The sequence below is a fragment of the Barbus barbus genome (genome assembly GCF_936440315.1).
Source record: "Barbus barbus genome assembly, chromosome: 28".
NCBI lineage: Eukaryota > Metazoa > Chordata > Actinopteri > Cypriniformes > Cyprinidae > Barbus > Barbus barbus.
Window position 1 is genome coordinate 10,488,176 of NC_136756.1, and position 19,690 is coordinate 10,507,865.

The window sequence follows — 19,690 nt, forward strand, 5'->3', positions numbered from 1 at the left end:
TCCAGGTAGTTTATGAATTTTGAGTTGAAAAGATTATTGTTTTTTTAAGAGGGGCTTAACAGTTTTAAGTTAGCAAGCAGTTTTCAAAGTCTTTGGGAAGATGAAATGAGTGAGGTTTTTGTTAGATATTAAACACATTTTAATTAAGGTGTGTCAAGACAGGAGGTAGATGCTGTTTAAGAGTAGCAAGATGCTATTTCTTTTAGAGTTTTGCTGTCAGTTGCCTCGTTAGATGTGGTGGGACCCTTGGTGCTTATTTTTGGATTTTTGTCACTAAGAAAGGATGCAAGTTCTCTGGGCAGTTCACAGGGACCCTGGGGAGTTAGTTAGCCTGTTAAGAGTAGCACAGAGTGCAAATGTTCACAAGTGTGGGTCTATGCAGGTCAGAGTAATGGACTTGTTGAAAGATCATTACAATTAGCCCCGAAAGCTGCCTGTTAGGATCTTTGTTTTAACACTGTGTACCTTTAAGCACCCCCCTACATTTTGCACGCCCATTTCTCTGTAAATTCTGTAGTCATCAACAAAGGTTGGAAAGTATTTCAGTATTAACCGTTCAAACACAGCCCAGACGTTTAGGCTAAAACAAGGCAAAATTTGGGCTGTCAGTGAAAATTTAATAGACGTCTAATCGTAGCGCAAGAATAGACTAGTCATCAAATAGACAGCTAATGAATGGCTACATATATACATCTAATAGACCACAAAATGGCAATCTATCCAAACAAATTAAATATACAGCTTTTATTAAGAAAAATATATTTTTTTTACAACTTAGACAACTTAAGACAATATAAAATGATAAAAATACAAAAGAATTAATGACAAAATAAAATATTATAAATACAATACGACTAAATATAAATAGTATGATAAAAAATATAAAATTTTTAACAACTTAAAAATATAAAAATTAAAAATAAAAATATTTTAAATAACTTAAGATATTTAAAAGAAAAAAGAGCATGTTATCACACTTGACATTAAAGGTTTTTTTTTTACCATTGCTGCCCAGATCTCCTTGAACTCTGTCTCGAGACCATATTTTAATGGTCTTGGTCTTGTCATGGACTTGTGTGCATTTTGACACTGTATTGACTAGTTCTCAATCATATTAGGTATTGGACTTATTCCAGAGTCCACTCGAGTCCCAATCAAAATTATTTTTCTGCACAAGTGTAAATGCATCTGATTGTTGAAACCACATATACAAATTTTACTCCTCCCAAAATATTTAAATAATAAACGTGTGAGAGCGTTTTATAGGCTATATGGTGGTATGTTATAGTCAGATATGACAGCGCTAATGCAACAAGCATCACCGTGGATGAGTAGCTGAGTATCTCTTCAGCAAGCCGACACGCAAAATGCCGCCTTTGAAACTGAAAGTAAGTCGCAGACGTTCAACACACAATCATCTTCATTAAAAGTAATGAGACTAACCTACACTGTAAAAACTAAAGGTTCCTGGAGGCACCTTTTGGGGTTCTTCACTTTGCCACGCCGGCGGAACCCTCTGTAGAGCCTCCAGGCACCGCTTTAAAAGGGGTGGTTCTCTGAGGAACTTTAACGGTTCCTGGAGGAACGCTTTTATTAAGAATGGTCAGGAACCACCTTGGGTGCTTCAAGGTACCATTTCCTTATTTCACTTCTTTAATTTTGCACCCCCCCCACCCCTCCCACTAGTTTATTGTTCTTGCTATTGATATTTTTTATAATTTTAATAAACTGAAAAACTAAAACAAATGCATATCAAACATTGTTTATTGATAAACAACAACAATATCCATAGTTTCAAATAATCACCTTAAATAGTCAATACTGCACATTACAATCCCATTCATGGAAACACAATAGTGTTAATAGTGTTGTAAACAAAACATAAAACATAATTTACACCTTGACCAAAACTGTAACGAAATAAATGTGACTCAAATATCTTAGAACTTTGAAACACAAAGGAAAAAAAATTGAGAGAAACCGATTAACAGCAGTCAGAAGAGAGAACGATGTCAAATTGACCATCCCTCCCATAGACCCTGCATTAGAAACACCCTCGCATTAGCGTTAACTAGTTTTTTTTTTGTAATTTGATACAAATGTGATATAATACAAAGTATACTGTTATAAATGTACATAATTTTTTAAATATATATATTTATATATATATATATATTGTGGCGGGAGGAGCAAACGACAGACACAGTGGGTGTGGCGTCAGGCCTCGGAGAGATTTTTATTAAACAAAATGGCAAAATAAAGTGTCCAAAAGGGGGGAAAAAGTGTCCAAAACAAACAGGGGGATCTGGTGTCCTCGTCGTGCTGCGGGGCTTGTGAAGGAGGGCAGTGTTCAGGAGGGAAGGGTCCAGGGAAGGGGCGGAGTCCGGTGGCCGCACGCGCTCCCATCTCGGGGGCCGGGGCGCGAGTGGCGGCGGCTTGTTCTGAGCGGCGTGATCCCTCTGCTGGCCGCGGCTCCTCCGGGGGACTCGACGGCCTGGCATCCTGGCCCGTCAGCCGTCTAACGGGCTCTGGAGGTGCAGGGCTCCCTCGACGCTCCCTTCCTGGACCCACGAGGACACCAGCGTGCATGCATGGGGAAGAGACCGGTCTCTCGAGGAGAGGCGCGCTCGGCATTTAAGCAGCGGCGGTGATGAGGCTCCATTCACATCAGGTGCGCCTCATCACACGCCGCCAGCCGTGGCTATTCAGCGCCCCTCCTCTCTCACACACCCACTCCCGTCGGGAGCCTGGTGAAGGGCGGCGAATACGGGACGGGGTGGTAATGATAAAAAGGGGGAAGTTCATTAGATTTGTTAGCATCGCGGCTATTAAATTAGCGGTTAAAACAAACATTTAAAAAGAAAAAGTTAATTTAAGCATGTCAGGGTAGGAATCAGTGTACAAATAGTAACTTATATTTATTTTGGAGCCTTAAAACGTTCCTCACCTCTTGCAGCGGTTGTTTCTTTGAGGAAAGGAGCCATTGCTTTCTTTGTATTTGAAATAGCTCTTGCACGGGCGCGGCGACCAAACAGCAGGAGCGCGAGGACACCACGCCAACCCTCGTGCATTTTCCTCTTGACGACAGCATAAACATAATTATATTTATTATATTAATTGTTGAACAACTACTTCTGAATAATTGAAACTTATTTAATTAGGAAAATAAAAAAATTCAAATTGTACTTGTCAAATTGTTAGAATTAGTGTTTTCTTTTAATTAAATGAACGTATTGAGACATATTTAACACTAGTTCAAGAATATTTTTAATGTTTCCTTTAAAGTTTCAGGGTAAACTTCCACCTTCAAATGTATGGTAATACATGCGTAGGCTAGCCTATATGCTTTGCGTATTGCGTAAGTATAATATTTATAATATAATCAATATTTCATACAGTAGCCATGTGTGCTCTGTGCGTATATGGGCACAATAAAAGGAGAGAAGCTAAATGAGCGCGAGCCCGATCTGTTAAAAAAAAAAAAGCCCGGCTCGGGACCTCTAATCTCTTCTAACCTCTAACCTCACTTTGAATGGGCATGACGCCTGTGCTGACAAATAAAAGTAGCATACTGTAAGGCTGGTGCCAATATGTCTGATTTACCCCTCGACGAAACAAAAGGCTCTCCTGAAAATTAACACTTGAACTATCTCCTGCAGATGTAAAAGGAACTTCAGAGATGCAGCACACAGTGCAGCTCACACTTCACACACACTATTTCCCCTTCACCCCCCTCCTCCTCCTCACATAAAATACACTGAAACCTATGCAATGTTAGGTATGCACAAGAAGTAACTATACATGTTTGATATCATTTAAAGTGTCCCTGTGCGCCTGGTAAAATGGTCTCATTCTCCCAACCATAATGAAAAGCTAAAAGAAGTTATAAAATATGAGAAAAGTCATGTGTCTCTTAAAAAGGTGTTTCCCTCCCCAGATCCCCCATTCAGATACCTCCTGCATGTAAAACAAGAACCCATTCAAGTACAAATTCTGATCTCACAGCGTGAATCCCTCAACAGGGAACCAAATTGTAATTATAATGACAAACGCCACCTTTTGGTAAGAATATTGAATTAGCTGGGTATATAAGGAAAAGGTGCAAAAACGTTCGCGGAGTCTGTAAGCTGACTTCCCACACAAATGCTGTGTGTAGTTTTTGTTGACAGGTAATAATTTCTACAAATTCCTCTATTTCTGAATTGTTGTTATGACATGTTCAACTGATGATTTTATCCTTATGAATTGGATTTTGAATTATTGCTTCATTACCTGATCAATAAATTGTAAACGTTTGATTGTATTCTGACCGACTCTGAGATTTGTTTTCCCAAGTAGATTGTCGGATTCGTATATTTCCACAAGTTTGCGTCAGGGATTAGTGACGACTAATACCCAATACCTAAATTCACGTGTGCTTGGATGAGGAGACGAGTAAGTTTCTGTCTAGAATCAGCAGATGCTGTTTGATCAGCCTAGATCTGAATGCGTCGATGACCTCTGTTCTAATTTAATGTTACTTTAGATAAGTTTACGTGGGAAAAGCCACGAGCTTGGCCAGACAAAGCCATTTTGAAGAAAGGTAAAGTTGATCGACTAATGTTCTTAAATGGTGGTCAAAAAGGAAGACTCTACTAAAGTAAACGATTGAATTAAGTTCCTGAGGGGCAGCCAAGGAGGCTAAGTATTACATATCTTTGATTCTGCACGTGGGAATACGGCAAATCTCAGATATTTAGCCAAATACCTCTGTTTTGGGTCATTGGAACTGACAAAATTGTGCCGGAGACCTAGTGAGGAACTCGAAGCGATATAGTTTCCTGATCTAAGCGGGTAAAGTATAATCAGAGCTTAACAGAACAATCAAACATTCGTTCACTTTAATGATGCACAGATATCATTAAAACATTTCATTTATGGAGTCAGATGAAACAACGAGTTATTATATGTGAAAGAAATATATTGCATTTAATCTTGTTGTGTTGCTAAAAGGAAAGACAAGCAATACGCAGAGAGACCTTCCTCGTATTATTGGAAACCTCCATTGGACCAATAAACGAGCCTTACAATACATAAAATTTACTATACTATCTTTTTTTTACTGTAAGTAGTATACATGAAGTTACTTGCATTGCTGCAATGTGCAGTTCACACTGAGCTGAATTTCCTAATGTAGGAGCTCATTGCTGGACATGAGGACTGTGTATATAGTCAAGAGTTATATCTCAAAACTGCATCTCTAATTTGATTGTTCCTGTGTGCCAAAGTTGCAGTCCTTTTCTGCTTTCCAAGTGAAAACTGTTGCACATCTGCCTCTATTTTTCTTGATTTTTTTTTTCTTTGCCTGGGGCAAAAAGTATTTCTTAAAACTCCTAAATATACCTTATGTGACACTTTATTTTTCTTAAAGCAAATTCCAATTAAGCGAACAAATGCAAACATTACAAGAGAAAGTAATTCTAAGCTTTCCTGGATATAATCAATGGATATCACCGGTATCATGATCTCACTGATATTCAGGAAACCTTGTAGGTTTTCTTTAGGTTTTAATCTTGAGAAAAAAATCAATTTGAAAATCCACTAAGTGGTGCTTTCGAGTTATTTTTTGAAGCTCTTGTAGACAGAAGATGGCAGCAGTGAGCAGTCTTTCAGGGCTGGTAAAGACTATTCTAAAAAAAAAAAATCCTAGCAACACATGATATTACAGTAGAAGCTGAAATTAACCCAATTGATTGGTTCTTTTTATAGGGATATTTAGGAGATTTCTCAGACATGTTCTGATTAAGATAACAATTGATAATGTGATGTTCTTGATAATGTGCTATTCTATATTCATATAAAAAACATGGATTGCTTGCAGTTTGAAATGCATAATATAACAAAATAATTAATAGTAATGCAGGTTTTGACTTAATCACAATGTGTATATTTTGTCAAAACTTGCATTATTTTACAGTGTTCAGCAGATTTATTAAGGTCTGCTTTCTCATGAAACCACATGAGTGGTCTGCAGACTTGTGTGGAATCCCTCATATCTTGGTGACATCCTGTTTTGGAAAGGAACTGAACATGTCAGTGGGATGATATCAATGCATGTGCTTTTACTCTGTGAGGCTTTTAAAAATGTTGAACATTTTTGTGATTAAACATGCTTGATAAACACTGTTTCAGATGGTTGAATTGTTATGTTTCCCTTAGCAATCAAAAGTTAAAGAGTCCGGGTTGCTACAGTCTAATATATCTCTTACGATCAGTGACATTAAACATGAATGTTTTTCATTTGATTTGCAGCACTGTGCCAATCTTGTGATTCATTGGACTTTAAACTATGATTGTACAAGATGTTTTATTCCCCTAAATGCTTTCATTATAGTTTATCTCTCAGTATCATCTCAATATGAGACATGAAATGCAGGTAATAAATAATAAGGGTCTTGATTTTTATGTTTATATAGGAGGTTGTACTGTAGTTTGCATCTTGACATAATTCAGTTTGCATTGTGAAACAGGTCTGAAAGTGAAAGTAACATTTGAACTGCAAGACTAATAGACCTACTCATCCAAAACAGAAAAGTGAAGCAGGTGTATTATTTGATAATTTTTTGTTGGATGTGTTGGGGCATGTATCTTTCAAAAAAGTCTCTGCAACCTGAAGAAAGCAAATGCAAACAAATTAAAGGGCCTTTGATGAAAGCATATCTTTTTACAGTGCTACATGTTATCAGTGTTGTTCTCCAATTTATCATTATTACAAGTGGCAATCTGCCAACATTTTTATTATTTTCTTGCTTAGAAATTCTATAATGTCTATATGAAATTACACAAACCCATTAACATGGAGGTTACTGAAACTGTATAAAATCCTTTAATTTTCTTATGCTTGCGTCTTTCTTAACTAATTGCAGCTTAATCAAGAAATTGGTTTCCTGTATAAATCTGTTAATCTGTGCTGCCACTTCCAAGAAAACTTTGGAAACATTGCCTTCAGTGTGCTACAGCTATCTCAAGGGCAATATCTTTTAGTAAAGCTGCTAGATAAGAATCTGTGAGTGAAGACCGTCTTGGTAATGAACTCAGACTTTGTCCTCTTTATCAAGCCTATCCAATTCTAGCATTGGATGAATTATGTTTCATATCTTATGTTTCAAGCAGCAGTTGTCATGTTGCCAGCCTTGTTCAGAAAGAAGCTCGGACATTTCATTGTGCTTGGGAAGATGAGAAGACTGTCTGACTTGTATGTCTGTGATAAATGCATTTTATAATTCTTAAACTGTTTTTACTCTGCCCACATACAAATGGTGTGAATAATAATTATTTTACACTTTATCCATGTAGATTATTTTTCTCCATCAGTCAAGTCATCCTCTGAGAAAATTTGACTGATATAAAATATGATTTCTGCTATGTCATTAAGAGTGAACCATTTACACCACATCCAAGTACAGGAAGCCACTGACTGGAACACTTCCTGTGGATTGTTGCCTCTACCTACCCCAGTTACGAATGCAATCAACCACTTACAGTAACAACTGCAAAAATACCTTGTTCTGTTCTCATATCATCTAAAAAATGGCTTTGATCTTGCTGCATGTGTGGAACTTCAAGAAATCATATAGAGGCCTCAATACTTAATATGTCACCACACATGTTCAAAGAGTTTTGTGAATCAAAGTTTGAGTTGACTGAACCCGGAAAGTACACTAAGGGACTCAAATGGTAACAAAACTGAAGTTACCCTTACATTCCTATTTGTGAGGCATTAAGTAAATGCTGTTCTCATGAGGGCATTTGGGACCAAATACAATTTGAGCTGAATATAGAACAAGATGTAAATAATTCCTGTTTCCTTTTGTTGTCATTATTACTCATACTGTGTAAAATGTGAGAAAGAACGGAATGTCCTCTAGCCAGGTGATGAGGTTGATTACCAGGCACTAGATACCTACAATGTTGATGACAAGTTATTTATCAGCACCAGGTATCCTTGCTGGAGACAAACTGCTCTATGCTGTAAACCTCAAAATGGGCCGTACTTGATGTTGCCTGTTTAATAAGGTGTATACAGTACACTTTATACAGGTGTAAGTAGTACTCTTTTTAATTTTATATTTGTATTTGTTCAATTGAATTTGTAATGACTGTGCAGTATAGCCAATTTCTTGTACTTCTGTTACCTTTTTTGATGGTTTTACTGTTTTAAAAGACTGCTTTATACTTACTGTATTTATTGAGTAATATCTGATTAGTTATTCTGTGCACTGAACAGCTAATTGTTTCTTGACTCACACCTGTTGCTGTGAGAGGTGAAATACATTTCAAGTAATTCTCTTTGTAAAATAAGATTTATAAATAAAATTGCATATAAGCCAATATCTTTAAAGCATTTTCTTTGCCACCCAAATGGATCAAAAAATCTCTAATTGTAGTTACAAAATGGTACCCTTCAGGCTACCACCCAAGTGATGGCCACTTGTACCTTAAAAGGTACAATTTGTGCCTTTCTTTCTGAGAGTGTTGGGAAATGGACATCTGTACCTGCCACAACACTGTCCATTTCTCTGTTGCAAGGATTGTTGGATGGGCCAAGGTGGGAAAGACACTGAAAAGGATGGTGGTTGCTTGTCAGTGGGGGCGAGGGTAGGCCTCAGTATCTTGGTGTACGGGGAGCAGACCGGATGTGCCGACGTCTGCTGAGGTCGAGGGTCAGCTGCGGTGTCGAATGGAGAACGAGTGCTCCTTGGGTTGACAAATTGCTGCAGAGGATCCAGAGAAAAGAGGGGCTCTTCATCAGATGGAAAAAGTTCAGTCTGGGATATAGTGACAATTGGGCAGGTTCAAATGCAGAAAAACTGTTGAGTAACATAGGTGAATCGGGCTATGTATATATCAGTCTCCTCGTGCTGATTGAGTAGATCATTTGAATGCATTCCCCCAAAAGTTTAATAAAACATCATTTAAAAACATAATCTCTGCATGCTTTGAGTTACTATTTAGAATACTACCTAGTCAAATTTGACATTGCCACTTGATGAAATTGCAAACAAATATTATAGACTTTATATTTTTAGGATTTAAAACAATGACAATAACAATGTTTAAACTAACTAATATATAACTGAAATATTCTAAAAGATAGGTTTGTATATTTTGTCTGATATTTTGAGCTGTTATTTCAATCATATTTTACCCTGGAAACAGGTGATGTTGCAACATCTGAAATGTTTTTATTTTTAAGAAACTAAAGATCAGTTATGTGCATATTTGTGCTATTTTCAGTGATTGGCTTAAAAGGGTCTAAGAACTTGTATGAAAAAATATTTACTTGAATTGGTATGATGGACTATTTTATCATTAAAAAAAAATTTAATTAAAAAAAAACCTGAGCACTGAATATCTATTATATTTGTGATTTTATTGCCTTTATGAAGTGGTTACTATTAAAAAATATATATATTAACACCATTTTTTATTGAAACATTATTTTATTATTCCACAAAAATATTGATCCACAGTGAGAGTTGTACATGGAATATAGAAACAGCCGTTTTGTCTCATCGCTGTTATATCATCATTGACCAAACAGTAGCTGCAACATAACTATCCTTTTTCTAATGAAAGTTTTTGTGCATTTAAGTCATGTAGAGCAATCTTATTTATGAGCTGAGTTCATATGAACGCCACCATAAAGTCATAATTACCAGAGGGATGTTACATTCTCTGACTTTATGACTTTTGGCACTTGTCAGTTTAAGACTTATAGCTGTTATATAAGCCTCTTATACTTTGTTCTTTTATATACTTTAAAAATGGATATTATTGTTTATTAAAACTGACATAAAAGAGGCAGAGTTGTGCTTATTGTCGTGCTTATTGTCGATCGCTACTTTCCGGTATACACCACGCCTATCAAGTAAAGGGTACTGTTGACAGTGGAAACGCAAGCTGGATCAGGGATCAGCACTTTACGAGTGTCTCGCTCGCTAAAATTGTTGGGGTTAAGACTGAACCCCAAGGAAAGTGTGCTTTCTCCATTACAGAGAACCACTTATCTGGGGGTGGTGGGGATTCAACCACGGTGCAGGCACGTATGTCTCCTGCCCGGATCGAGTCAATCCTCACGACAGTCAGGAGAGTGAAAGAAGTGAAGTGAAGTGAAGTGAAGTGACATACGGCCAAGTATGGTGACCCACACTCGGAATTCGTGCTCTGCATTTAACCCATCCAACGTGCACACACACAGCAGTGAACACACACACACGGACCAAGAAGGCCAGTCACTCACTGTCAAGCAGTTTCAGATACTGCTGGGTCTGGTGGCAGCTGCGTCCAACGTGATACCTATTGGCCTGGTGTACATGAGACCCCTACAGTGGTGGCTCAAGACCAAGGGGTTCTCCCCGAGGGGAAACCTGCTTCGCATGATCAAGGTCACGCGGCGATGCCTACGTGCCTTAGACATGTGGAGACAACCTTGGCGCTTAAAAGCCCTCAGGAGATCATTCTGCCAACCCTGCCACCTACGGTGCTTCAGGGCGCAGCGGTCTCCAGCGAGCGCACGTCTCAGTTTCTTCCGCCCGGTAACGTAGTGGAGCTGAGATGCTCGCCACCCCTTCGGGGGGCTCCAGAGCAGCTGGTTCGGTCTTTCCCTGCCGGTGCGCCGCTTCAGGGCACCGAACTAGCCGCTCTCACTACACCAGAGGCCAGTCTCGAGGGACTGGTTCCCTTAGTAGACTATTTCGCAGCGTGGACTGCCAAATGTGTCTAGATGGGTCCTGCGCACTGTAGAGAGAGGCTACAGAATCCAGTTCGTTTCTCGTACGCCTCAATTCAACGGGGTGAATTTCACGTTAGTGGGCCCCGAGCAGGCTCTGGTAATGGAACAGAGGAGGTACATGCTCTATTTAGGAAGGAGGCATCGAGGTGGTTCCTCCTCACGAGAGAGAGTCCGGGTTCTACAGCCGGTACTTCATAGTTCCAAAGAAGGATGGAGGGTTGCGTCGCATTTTAGATCGCAGCATCTCTGAACCGCTCAGTCAGCAGACTGAAGTTCAAGATGCTCACGCTCAGGCAGGTCGCGTCTCAAATCAGGTCTGAGGACTGGTTTGTCGTGATCGTTATAAAAGACGCATACTTCCACGTCTCCATCCTTCCCTCTCACAGGAAGTTCCTGAGGTTTGCTTTCGGGGGCGAAGCTTACCAGTTCGGGTACTTCCCTTCGGCCTAGCACTCTCACCCCGCACTTTCACGAAGTGTGTGGACGCCGCGTTAGCTCCGCGGCTACGGGGCGTCCGCATACTCAATTATATCGACGATTAGTTGATTCTCGCTCAGTCAGAGCGGAGGGCGGCTCAACATCGAGATGTTGTTCTCGTCCACATGAAAGTGTTGGGGTTAAGTCTAAACACCAAGAAGAGTGTTCTTTCTCCAGTACAGAGAACCACTTATCTTGGTGTGGTGGGGGATTCGACCACGATGCAGGCACGTATGTCTCCTGCTCGGATCGAATCGATCCTCACGGAAGTCAGGAGAGTGAGAGAAGGCCGGTCACTCACTGTCAAGCAGTTTCTGAGACTGCCGGGTCTGATGGCGGCTGCGTCCAACGTGTTACCTATTGGCCTGCTGTACATGAGACCCCTACAGTGGTGGCTCAAGACCAAGGGGTTCTCCCCAAGGGGAAAACCGCTTTGCATGATCAAGGTCACGCGGCGGTGCCTACGTGCCTTGGACATGTGGAGACAACCTTGGTTCTTGTCCCAGGGCCTGGTGTTGGGAGCTCCTTGTCGCCGCGTAACGCTAGCGATGGACGCATCCCTCACCGGTTGGGGAGTGGTCATGATTGGCCGCCCTGCCCACGGTGAGAGGTCACCATGTGTTAGTTCGCACCAACAACACATCGGTGGTCTCTTACATCAACCACCAAGGACTGCGGGTGCCCCCTGTACAGGTTGGCACACCAAATCCTTGTGTGGGCCCAGGGCAAACTCCTCTCACTGAGAGCTGTTTACGTCCCTGGGCATCTTTTTATGGGAGCAGACACCCTGTCGAGGCAGGGGCTGTTATCCGGGGAATGGATGCTTCACACCGAGGTGTGAAGCAGATCTGGAGAGTGTTTGGCCAGGCTCAGATGGACCTCTTCGCCACTCAAGAGTCAGCGCAATGTCCCCTCTGGTACTCTCTACGTCATCCAGCTCCGTTGGGGCTGGATGCCATGGTACAGACGTGGCCGAGGCTTTGTCTGTATGCCTTTCCCCCGATCGCTCTGCTCCCCGGAGTTCTGGAGAAAGTGCGCCGGGACGGACTCCGGCTGCTTCTAGTAGCCCCGTTCTGGCCGGGCCGAGTATGGTTCTCGGACTTGATTTCCCTCCTCGACGGTTCTCCATGGGAGATTCCAGTCAGGAGGGATCTCCTCTCACAGGCAGGAGGCACCATTGTGCATCCCCGCCCGGAGTTGTGGAAGCTGTGGGTGTGGCCCCTGAGGGGGCACAGCTCATAGCTGCTGGTCTCCCAACCGAGGTTGTTGAGACCATTCTCCAATCCAGAGCTCCCTCTACAAGGAAACTGTATGCCCTGAAGTGGAGACTCTTCACTTCTTGGTGCGGAGATCGCCAGCTCGACCCAGTTAACTGCCCGGTTGGTACAGTGCTGGAGTTCCTGCAGGCTCGACACTCCACAGGGTTAGCCTACTCCACCTTGAAGGTCTATGTGGCGGCAATCTCTGCTTACCACACCCCTCTTGGTGGATTGACAGTGGGCAGACAACCCCTAGTTACACGTTTCCGCCGTGGTGCACTGAGGCAGTCGGTTCGTGGATGCCACTCAGTTATGAGTCTTCTGACCTCCCCTCGCCATGGGAGTCAGAGCTCATTCCATGAGGAGTGTGGCGGCCTCCAAGGCCTTTCTCGCAGGTGTCCCTATCCAGGACATCTGCTACGCTGCGGGTGGTCTATGCCCCTGACCTTGTCAGGTCTTATGGCCTAGACATACGAGCCACTCCAGGTTTTTCCGTCTCTTGCCCTAGCTGTGCTCCGTATGGATACACACAGTGCAGGGATTTGGAAGTCTGGTGCCGTGGGTATCTCGTTCCCCAAAGCGTCTCCTGACGCAGCTTGATTTCCTGAAGAGGAACGTCTTAGGTTATGTATGTAACCCCAGTTCCTCGAGGGAACGAGACGCTGCGTCACGAGCCCACACTTCCGGCATCCCTGCCAGCGCTTGCTTCATTCTAGAAGCTGACGCCGGTTTCACCGCACGTGCTTTTATACCAGCTGGTCATTACGTCACCTCGCCCGTGACGTCCCTCCCATCCTTTGGACAGATTTAATTGGTATTCAGAGCCGGTTACGCTGTAGGGGTTCCCCAAAGCGCCTCCTGACGCAGCGTCTCGTTCCTTCGAGGAACTGTGGTTACATATGTAACCTAAGACGTATTTTGCGAGTGGTATGAATTAATGCACATTCACATTTAGTCTAGAACTACAGTAACAGCATGTTCACACAGCGCACTGTCAGTCAATAAATGGGAAAAAAAGTAATTGCCGTTACTTTTTTGAAAAAGTAAATTTAAAATTTCTTGTAAATTAAAAAGTAATGCGTTACTTTACTAGTTACTTGAAAAAGTAATATTATTACGTAACTTGTGTTACTTGTAATGCGTTACCCCCAACACTTGGTCCACACAACTGGCCCAATGGAGGTATCCAGTGGTGGCTGAAGATTTCCTGCATGTTCGGTCTTTTAAAATGTTCTAAGGTGCGCAATTATTTTTCAGGAAATTAACAGCTTAAAGTAGTTTAATGTCTTGACCGTATTACAGTTCCATATCACTTCGCCAAATTATCCTTCAACAACAACAAAAAAATTTAATTAAATTAAAAATTTCTTAAAAACACCGACCAAGAAAATAAATAAGTGAACTTAATTAAAGTGATGCAGTTAGTCAGATATCTAGAGTCTCACTTGATGTGCCCCATGCTCCATCTAACCTGAGATCTAGTATATACTGAACCCTGGACACAGATTTGAGGGAACATATGCCTTCACTTAATCAGAATAAAATCAAATGTGACAATTTATTATCAGTCAGGCAAAATATGTATTATGCCAATTACATAGCCAATTCAGAGATATCAAATCAAATCAAATCAATATAAAACATCAAATTCTCAAAGATAAATCAAAGAGTAAGATGCATACCTGACTTCAGGAAGATACATAGTATGGAGTGTGTGAACTACAGGCTCATTTGGCTTACAGAAGCGCCCTCATCTTCTTGCAGCTTTCACCTTTTTTTTTCTTTTCACTTAAGTACTCAGAACAAGACATTCTCCAAATGGAGACAGGAACTGCAATTAGAGTTTGCACTGATGAAATGCTTGACATGATCATTTACACCTTACTGGGGACAGATGGTAATTTGCATGAAAGATGGAAATCGAACACCCTTTACATTGAGCAAAATATCTCTAAACTCTTAGGATCTTTAATACTTTTTAGTCTACTTCTTGTAAGATTGAGACCATTGTCCCAGTTGCCCTGAGACAATTCAAATTATACCAAACATAACTGTGAATACCACTTGCATTCAAGTAAAACATTATATCATAGTGAGAAAAGTGGAGGGAGGACGGGTAAGAGGAAAGATGGGGATGAGAAGGAACTAATGCATAGGAACTAATGTCCACTACACAGTCCAACTGGGCTTGCAGAGTTTGCATCTAAATGCAGAGAAATGATACACAGGGATAAGGGTACATGCTAAAATAATGTAAATAAATAAGTAAAAGCAAACCAACTTATGCACAAATGATAACTAACAACTTGAACAGAAAAGCAACATGATTCATGAAGTCATGATGTAATGGCAAAAACCTCAAAATCCCATCTAGTGGCCAATGGTATAAATTAAAATGACTGAAAATATACAGAATAGACCTTATTGAGAGCAGCAACATTACAGATATGAAAGTGAGGCTGTGAGGGATAGACATAAGATTTTTTCAATGGTGTCCACTGTAAAAAGCTGTATAATGCTCCTAGATCATTTATAATTTTCAACAGCTCATGTTGTCTGGAGTTTTTTTTTTGTCTACTGAAATTTCTTGGAAAGATAATTTTGCAGTGTTTCATCAGCAGAACAATCCCAAAACACATTAACTAACAGTACAACGCAATGAGGAAATGTCAAAAACTAAATCAAAGATGGTGCTGCTGTGAATAAGGTCTGTGGCAGCTTTACATAATTTCAGGTTTTCCTAGAGGCTTACAGTTTTTGTGCTAGCTAAGATACAAGAAAACTTTTCTTAAAACTATTAACACAAAGCAAAATGTGCAGGGAAATTTTAATTTTATTATTTTACTTGCTGTGATTTATGGTGATTACATTAAAATGATTGCAGATTAAAAATGTGTAGAGATTACTCTAAAAAAAAAAACAGAGTTGATTTTAATTCATTTATCCATTCTCCAAACATCTTGACCTATGTACAGTAAAAGAGATGCTGGAGTCTATCCCACTGTCTCAGACAGATGGACAGTCAATAGCACACACATTCACACACCTACAGCCAATATCGAGCCTCCAATTCACCTGTCCTGTAAGTCCTTGTATCGTGGAAAAAACAGAGCACCCAGAGAAAACCCACAGAGAACATGCAAACTCTACGCAGATTAGTATAGTTTCAAACAAATCCTGGACACTTTTTTATATTGTCTAATTTTGAGATCTCATTTCTCTTCTCATGCACGCAAGTATGCACATGTCAGGTTCTTTAAAATGTTTTTGTACTCAAAAGTAACCCATGCATTACTGCACACACTGATTGTATGAACTGTTGTACATTTACATATATAGTATCAAGCAAATTACAAAACAATACAAAAAAAAATACAACTATATATTGAAATGTGATACATACAAAGTAAACTAGTGGTAGGTTGCTCTTAAATTGAACAAACTTTAGTAAATGTAAAACAGGAAAAAAAATGTTTTGCCAAGATACAAGAATATCAGCACGAGGGATGATTTTGATTGGTTGAGGATCATGAGGCTGCTACATGAGCCATTAAGGCGGAGTAAAGACCTGCTATCATCAAACTAAAAAAGAGTTTGTGTAGTATTTGTCCCATTTAGCTCTGAGAAAGATGGAGCTCTATGTATTTATGTTCATGCTTGCTGCACTTGTTTCTTCAGAGAACAAAGGTAAGTCAGTGGATTATAAATAATAATTAGTTAAAAGACACCATTTTCTTCGTCTTTAACTTTTTCAAGGAATACTGATATGTAAATGACTCTGGCATGGAAAGATTTATTTTGTAATATTCAGTTTTTGAATAATAGTATAATATTCTGTTATCAGACAAGGCTGAGACAGAAAAATGTCATCTCAAAAAATTGTGAGCAGTTTATACTTATGTAATTTTTAATGAATAAAAATTCTGAGCAATCATGTTCAAAAATCATGCATGTGCAAATGGTGTGAATACATCTCATATTCAAACAGTCCTATATTTTAATGTATCATCTAAATAGTCTAAAATGATCATGTATTGTTTTATCAAGCTAATACTTGTTTGTTTGTTTCAGTTGTTCATGAGGATTATTATTTTAATGGATGCTCTGATACAGAGAAAGAAAATATGTATGGAATGGATGGAGAGGAACTGTGGCATGCAGACTTCATTAAAGGAGTAGGAGTAATTACTCAGCCTGACTTTTCAGATCCCCTCGGCTATGATGGTTTCTATCAGGCTGCTGTTACTAATCAAGAAGTCTGCAAACAAAACTTAGATGTAGCCATCAAAGCTTATAAAAATCCTCAAGAGAAAATGGGTAGGTCATGCATTTGAATTATATTTATGTATGTAACAACTGTGTAACAACTTCTAAATTTGGTTTAAACAAATTGTATCTCAAATGCTTGAAATAATAACAGCATCCGTGTCTTTGTCTGTATTATCAGACAAACCTCATACTTCCATCTATGCTGAAGATGATGTGCAGCTGAATGTTGAAAACACTCTCATCTGTCATGTGAGTGGATTCTTCCCTCCTCCTGTCAGAGTCTCATGGACTAAAAACAACGAGGCTTTAAAAGAAGACAGTCTAAGTCAGTATCGCCCAAAAGATGACGGCACTTACAACATCTTCTCCAGTCTGCCGTTCACACCTGTGGAGGGAGACATTTACAGCTGCACTGTCAACCATGTAGCTCTCGATCAACCTCAGACTAAAACATGGGGTGAGTGTGGTTTTAGAGAATCACTGGGCTGATTTCTATTATTTATTTTCCCCAATTGTTTTCTATAAATAATTAATACAAATATATATTCACATAAAATAGATTATTGATGTGAAAGATAAGAGTAGCAGCCTAAAATATACATATGAAACACTGAAAATTGTGGAAATATTACATTAATAAAGTCTACATTATTAAAATTGCATAAACAAAATGGTTGTATATGTGTGTATTCTAGAAGTGGACGTTGCTGTGCCTGGTGTTGGTCCAGCGGTGTTCTGTGGAGTGGGTCTGTCTCTGGGGCTGCTGGGAGTCGCTGCTGGAACTTTCTTCCTCATTAAAGGAAACAACTGCAACTGACATCCCAGATATGAAAGCAAACTTTGAAAAGAAATTGTATATAGTGTGTAACAGGTCCTGCAAATAAAGCCAGGTTCATTTGGCTCCAGTGAAATTTAAAACAATAATCCTGAGCATCATTCTGTCACTCGTCACACTGGTGACGGGAAACATCTTAGATGTTATATAGAAATAGATTCATAGAGACATAAATCTCAATGTAATCTTTAACAACATTAATATTGCCTGATATTTCTAATAATGCACCAATGAAGCAACATAATTGTTTGAAATGTAACACCATACACACTTACATACAGATGTTTAAAGGCTTAAAATAGTAGATGATCATTTTACTAATACATCACATTTTCAGTTCATCCAGAGTGATACTGGATTTAATTTGAATAATTGTATCTGTTAGTTAGGCTACTCTCTGGTTGAGCTCTTATCATCTTCCTCATTGCTGGATCAATTCAAGTCTTTTTCATCAAACATTATGGCATTCTTAAAAAATTGTGGTGCTGTGTGCTTGAAAATAAGGTAGAAATTGTTTTTAAAGTTTGAAATTTTCTGTCATTGCAATCAATTTCAAGTTATCAATTTTTCAAGATCTTGTACGTTTTCTGACATACACTTCAAATAAAGATTCTCTATTTTGATTTTCCTTGTGATTTTATATTGTGTTATCATATATAACTGTTCAAAGGCAAGGTAACCTCAAAAGCGTATTAGATAGGGCTGTCCATAAAACAACAGAGATGGCTATGTGTTGAAAGACAGAGGAACAGGCGAGAATATAATAGACCAGAAGAACAAACACATATTTTAGAATGACCTACATAAATATTGTAGCCAATATCTACATTTACGTAATCTACATTTAATTAAGTAACTTACATGCCTTCAAGGTGTAAATATTATCAGTTCTTGCTTACCCTGCAAATTGAACCTTAGAATTTGTCATTGTTAAGAACCATGCTCTACTGTTTGAGGTACAGGAAGGGTAAGTTTCTCTTGAAATAGCTGAAATACTTTCATTCATCTTCTTTATAAAATAGTGATGTTAAAAGTGATAATTAAAGGGAGATAACTAAGGTTCAGAAGCAGGGCCACACCTCAACCAATCACCTAACTTCCCAAAAATGTACTTATATCAGGCTGCCCCTTACAGATCTGTTTGTCTCGTTCTCTCGAACCTACCCTTCTCCTCCCTCTCTCATCCATTCAACTATCTTTACCACCCCCTTTTCTCTTCCCTTCCCGGTTGCATCAGCGGGTCCCAATCGCTCGGCCTAAAAATAATTGAGATGATACCCCACCCTGAGTCTCTCCGGGGCCAGCAACACTAGACGCCCAGATCAAACTGACTCCTATTTCCCCTTCATCATCTCCCTATTCATCCTTAACATTCTACTCAATAAAATAATTCTTCAGCATTCATTTTTGTGGTGTGGTCTTTGCTTGTGAAGAAGACATTAATGAAATAATAAAGAAAAATAACAACCAATGGATACAACAACAGTCTGAAGAGGTGCTCTGCATTTTGTTTTTTCCAATTTATTTTATACCTTTCTCTAAACTCTTGTCATTGCTCTCTAAACATACAAATTCAGTTAAAAACAGATATAGTAAGATTTTATTAAAAATCCAGTTTTTTATTGGTTTCACATGAATCACATAAATGTATTTACCATTTCTCCTAACACAACAAACCATACTTTGTCATATTCTTAATCACACATTATATGTACTCATTAACCATCAAATTGAAATCTGTTGTGTTAGTATACATACGGCACAGGAAGAAAATGCACTGAACTATTAACACAGCAATTCAAATTTTAGTTAAGTTTAAGAGAGTCAAGGGAGGTCAACTGTGAATTCCCAATGCAAACAAACATTAATGGAAAGTAGAGAAAGAAGAAGAAAGAGAAGGGGAAGAAATGGAGGAAGAGTGAAAGGTGGTAAAGTCAGCAGAAGTGGAAAGAGCAGAAGAAGAGGTGAGAGGAAGAGTGGAGGGGGTAAAAAGAGGAGAAGAAATATGTAGGATTGAAGAGTACTGACAGAAATATAAATTGTTTAAATATACAGATTTTTTTTTTATGTCCCAAA

General features: G+C 39.4%; 2 protein-coding genes across 4 annotated transcripts in view; one reads left to right on the top strand and one right to left on the bottom strand.

The window, feature by feature from the left end:
* Nucleotides 1–19,690, bottom strand: part of LOC306848491 (MAP kinase-activated protein kinase 2-like) — a 458,467-nt gene that overhangs the window by 408,975 nt on the left and 29,802 nt on the right. The gene's annotated exons all lie outside the window — the stretch shown is intronic.
* On the top strand, nucleotides 16,060–18,237 carry LOC306847931 (mamu class II histocompatibility antigen, DR alpha chain-like). The gene is made up of 4 exons (XM_079382180.1): nucleotides 16,060–16,197; nucleotides 16,582–16,827; nucleotides 16,958–17,236; nucleotides 17,475–18,237. Exons 1-4 carry the CDS (start codon nucleotides 16,140–16,142, stop codon nucleotides 17,594–17,596), a joined length of 705 nt encoding a protein of 234 aa, XP_079238306.1. The 5' UTR covers nucleotides 16,060–16,139; the 3' UTR covers nucleotides 17,597–18,237.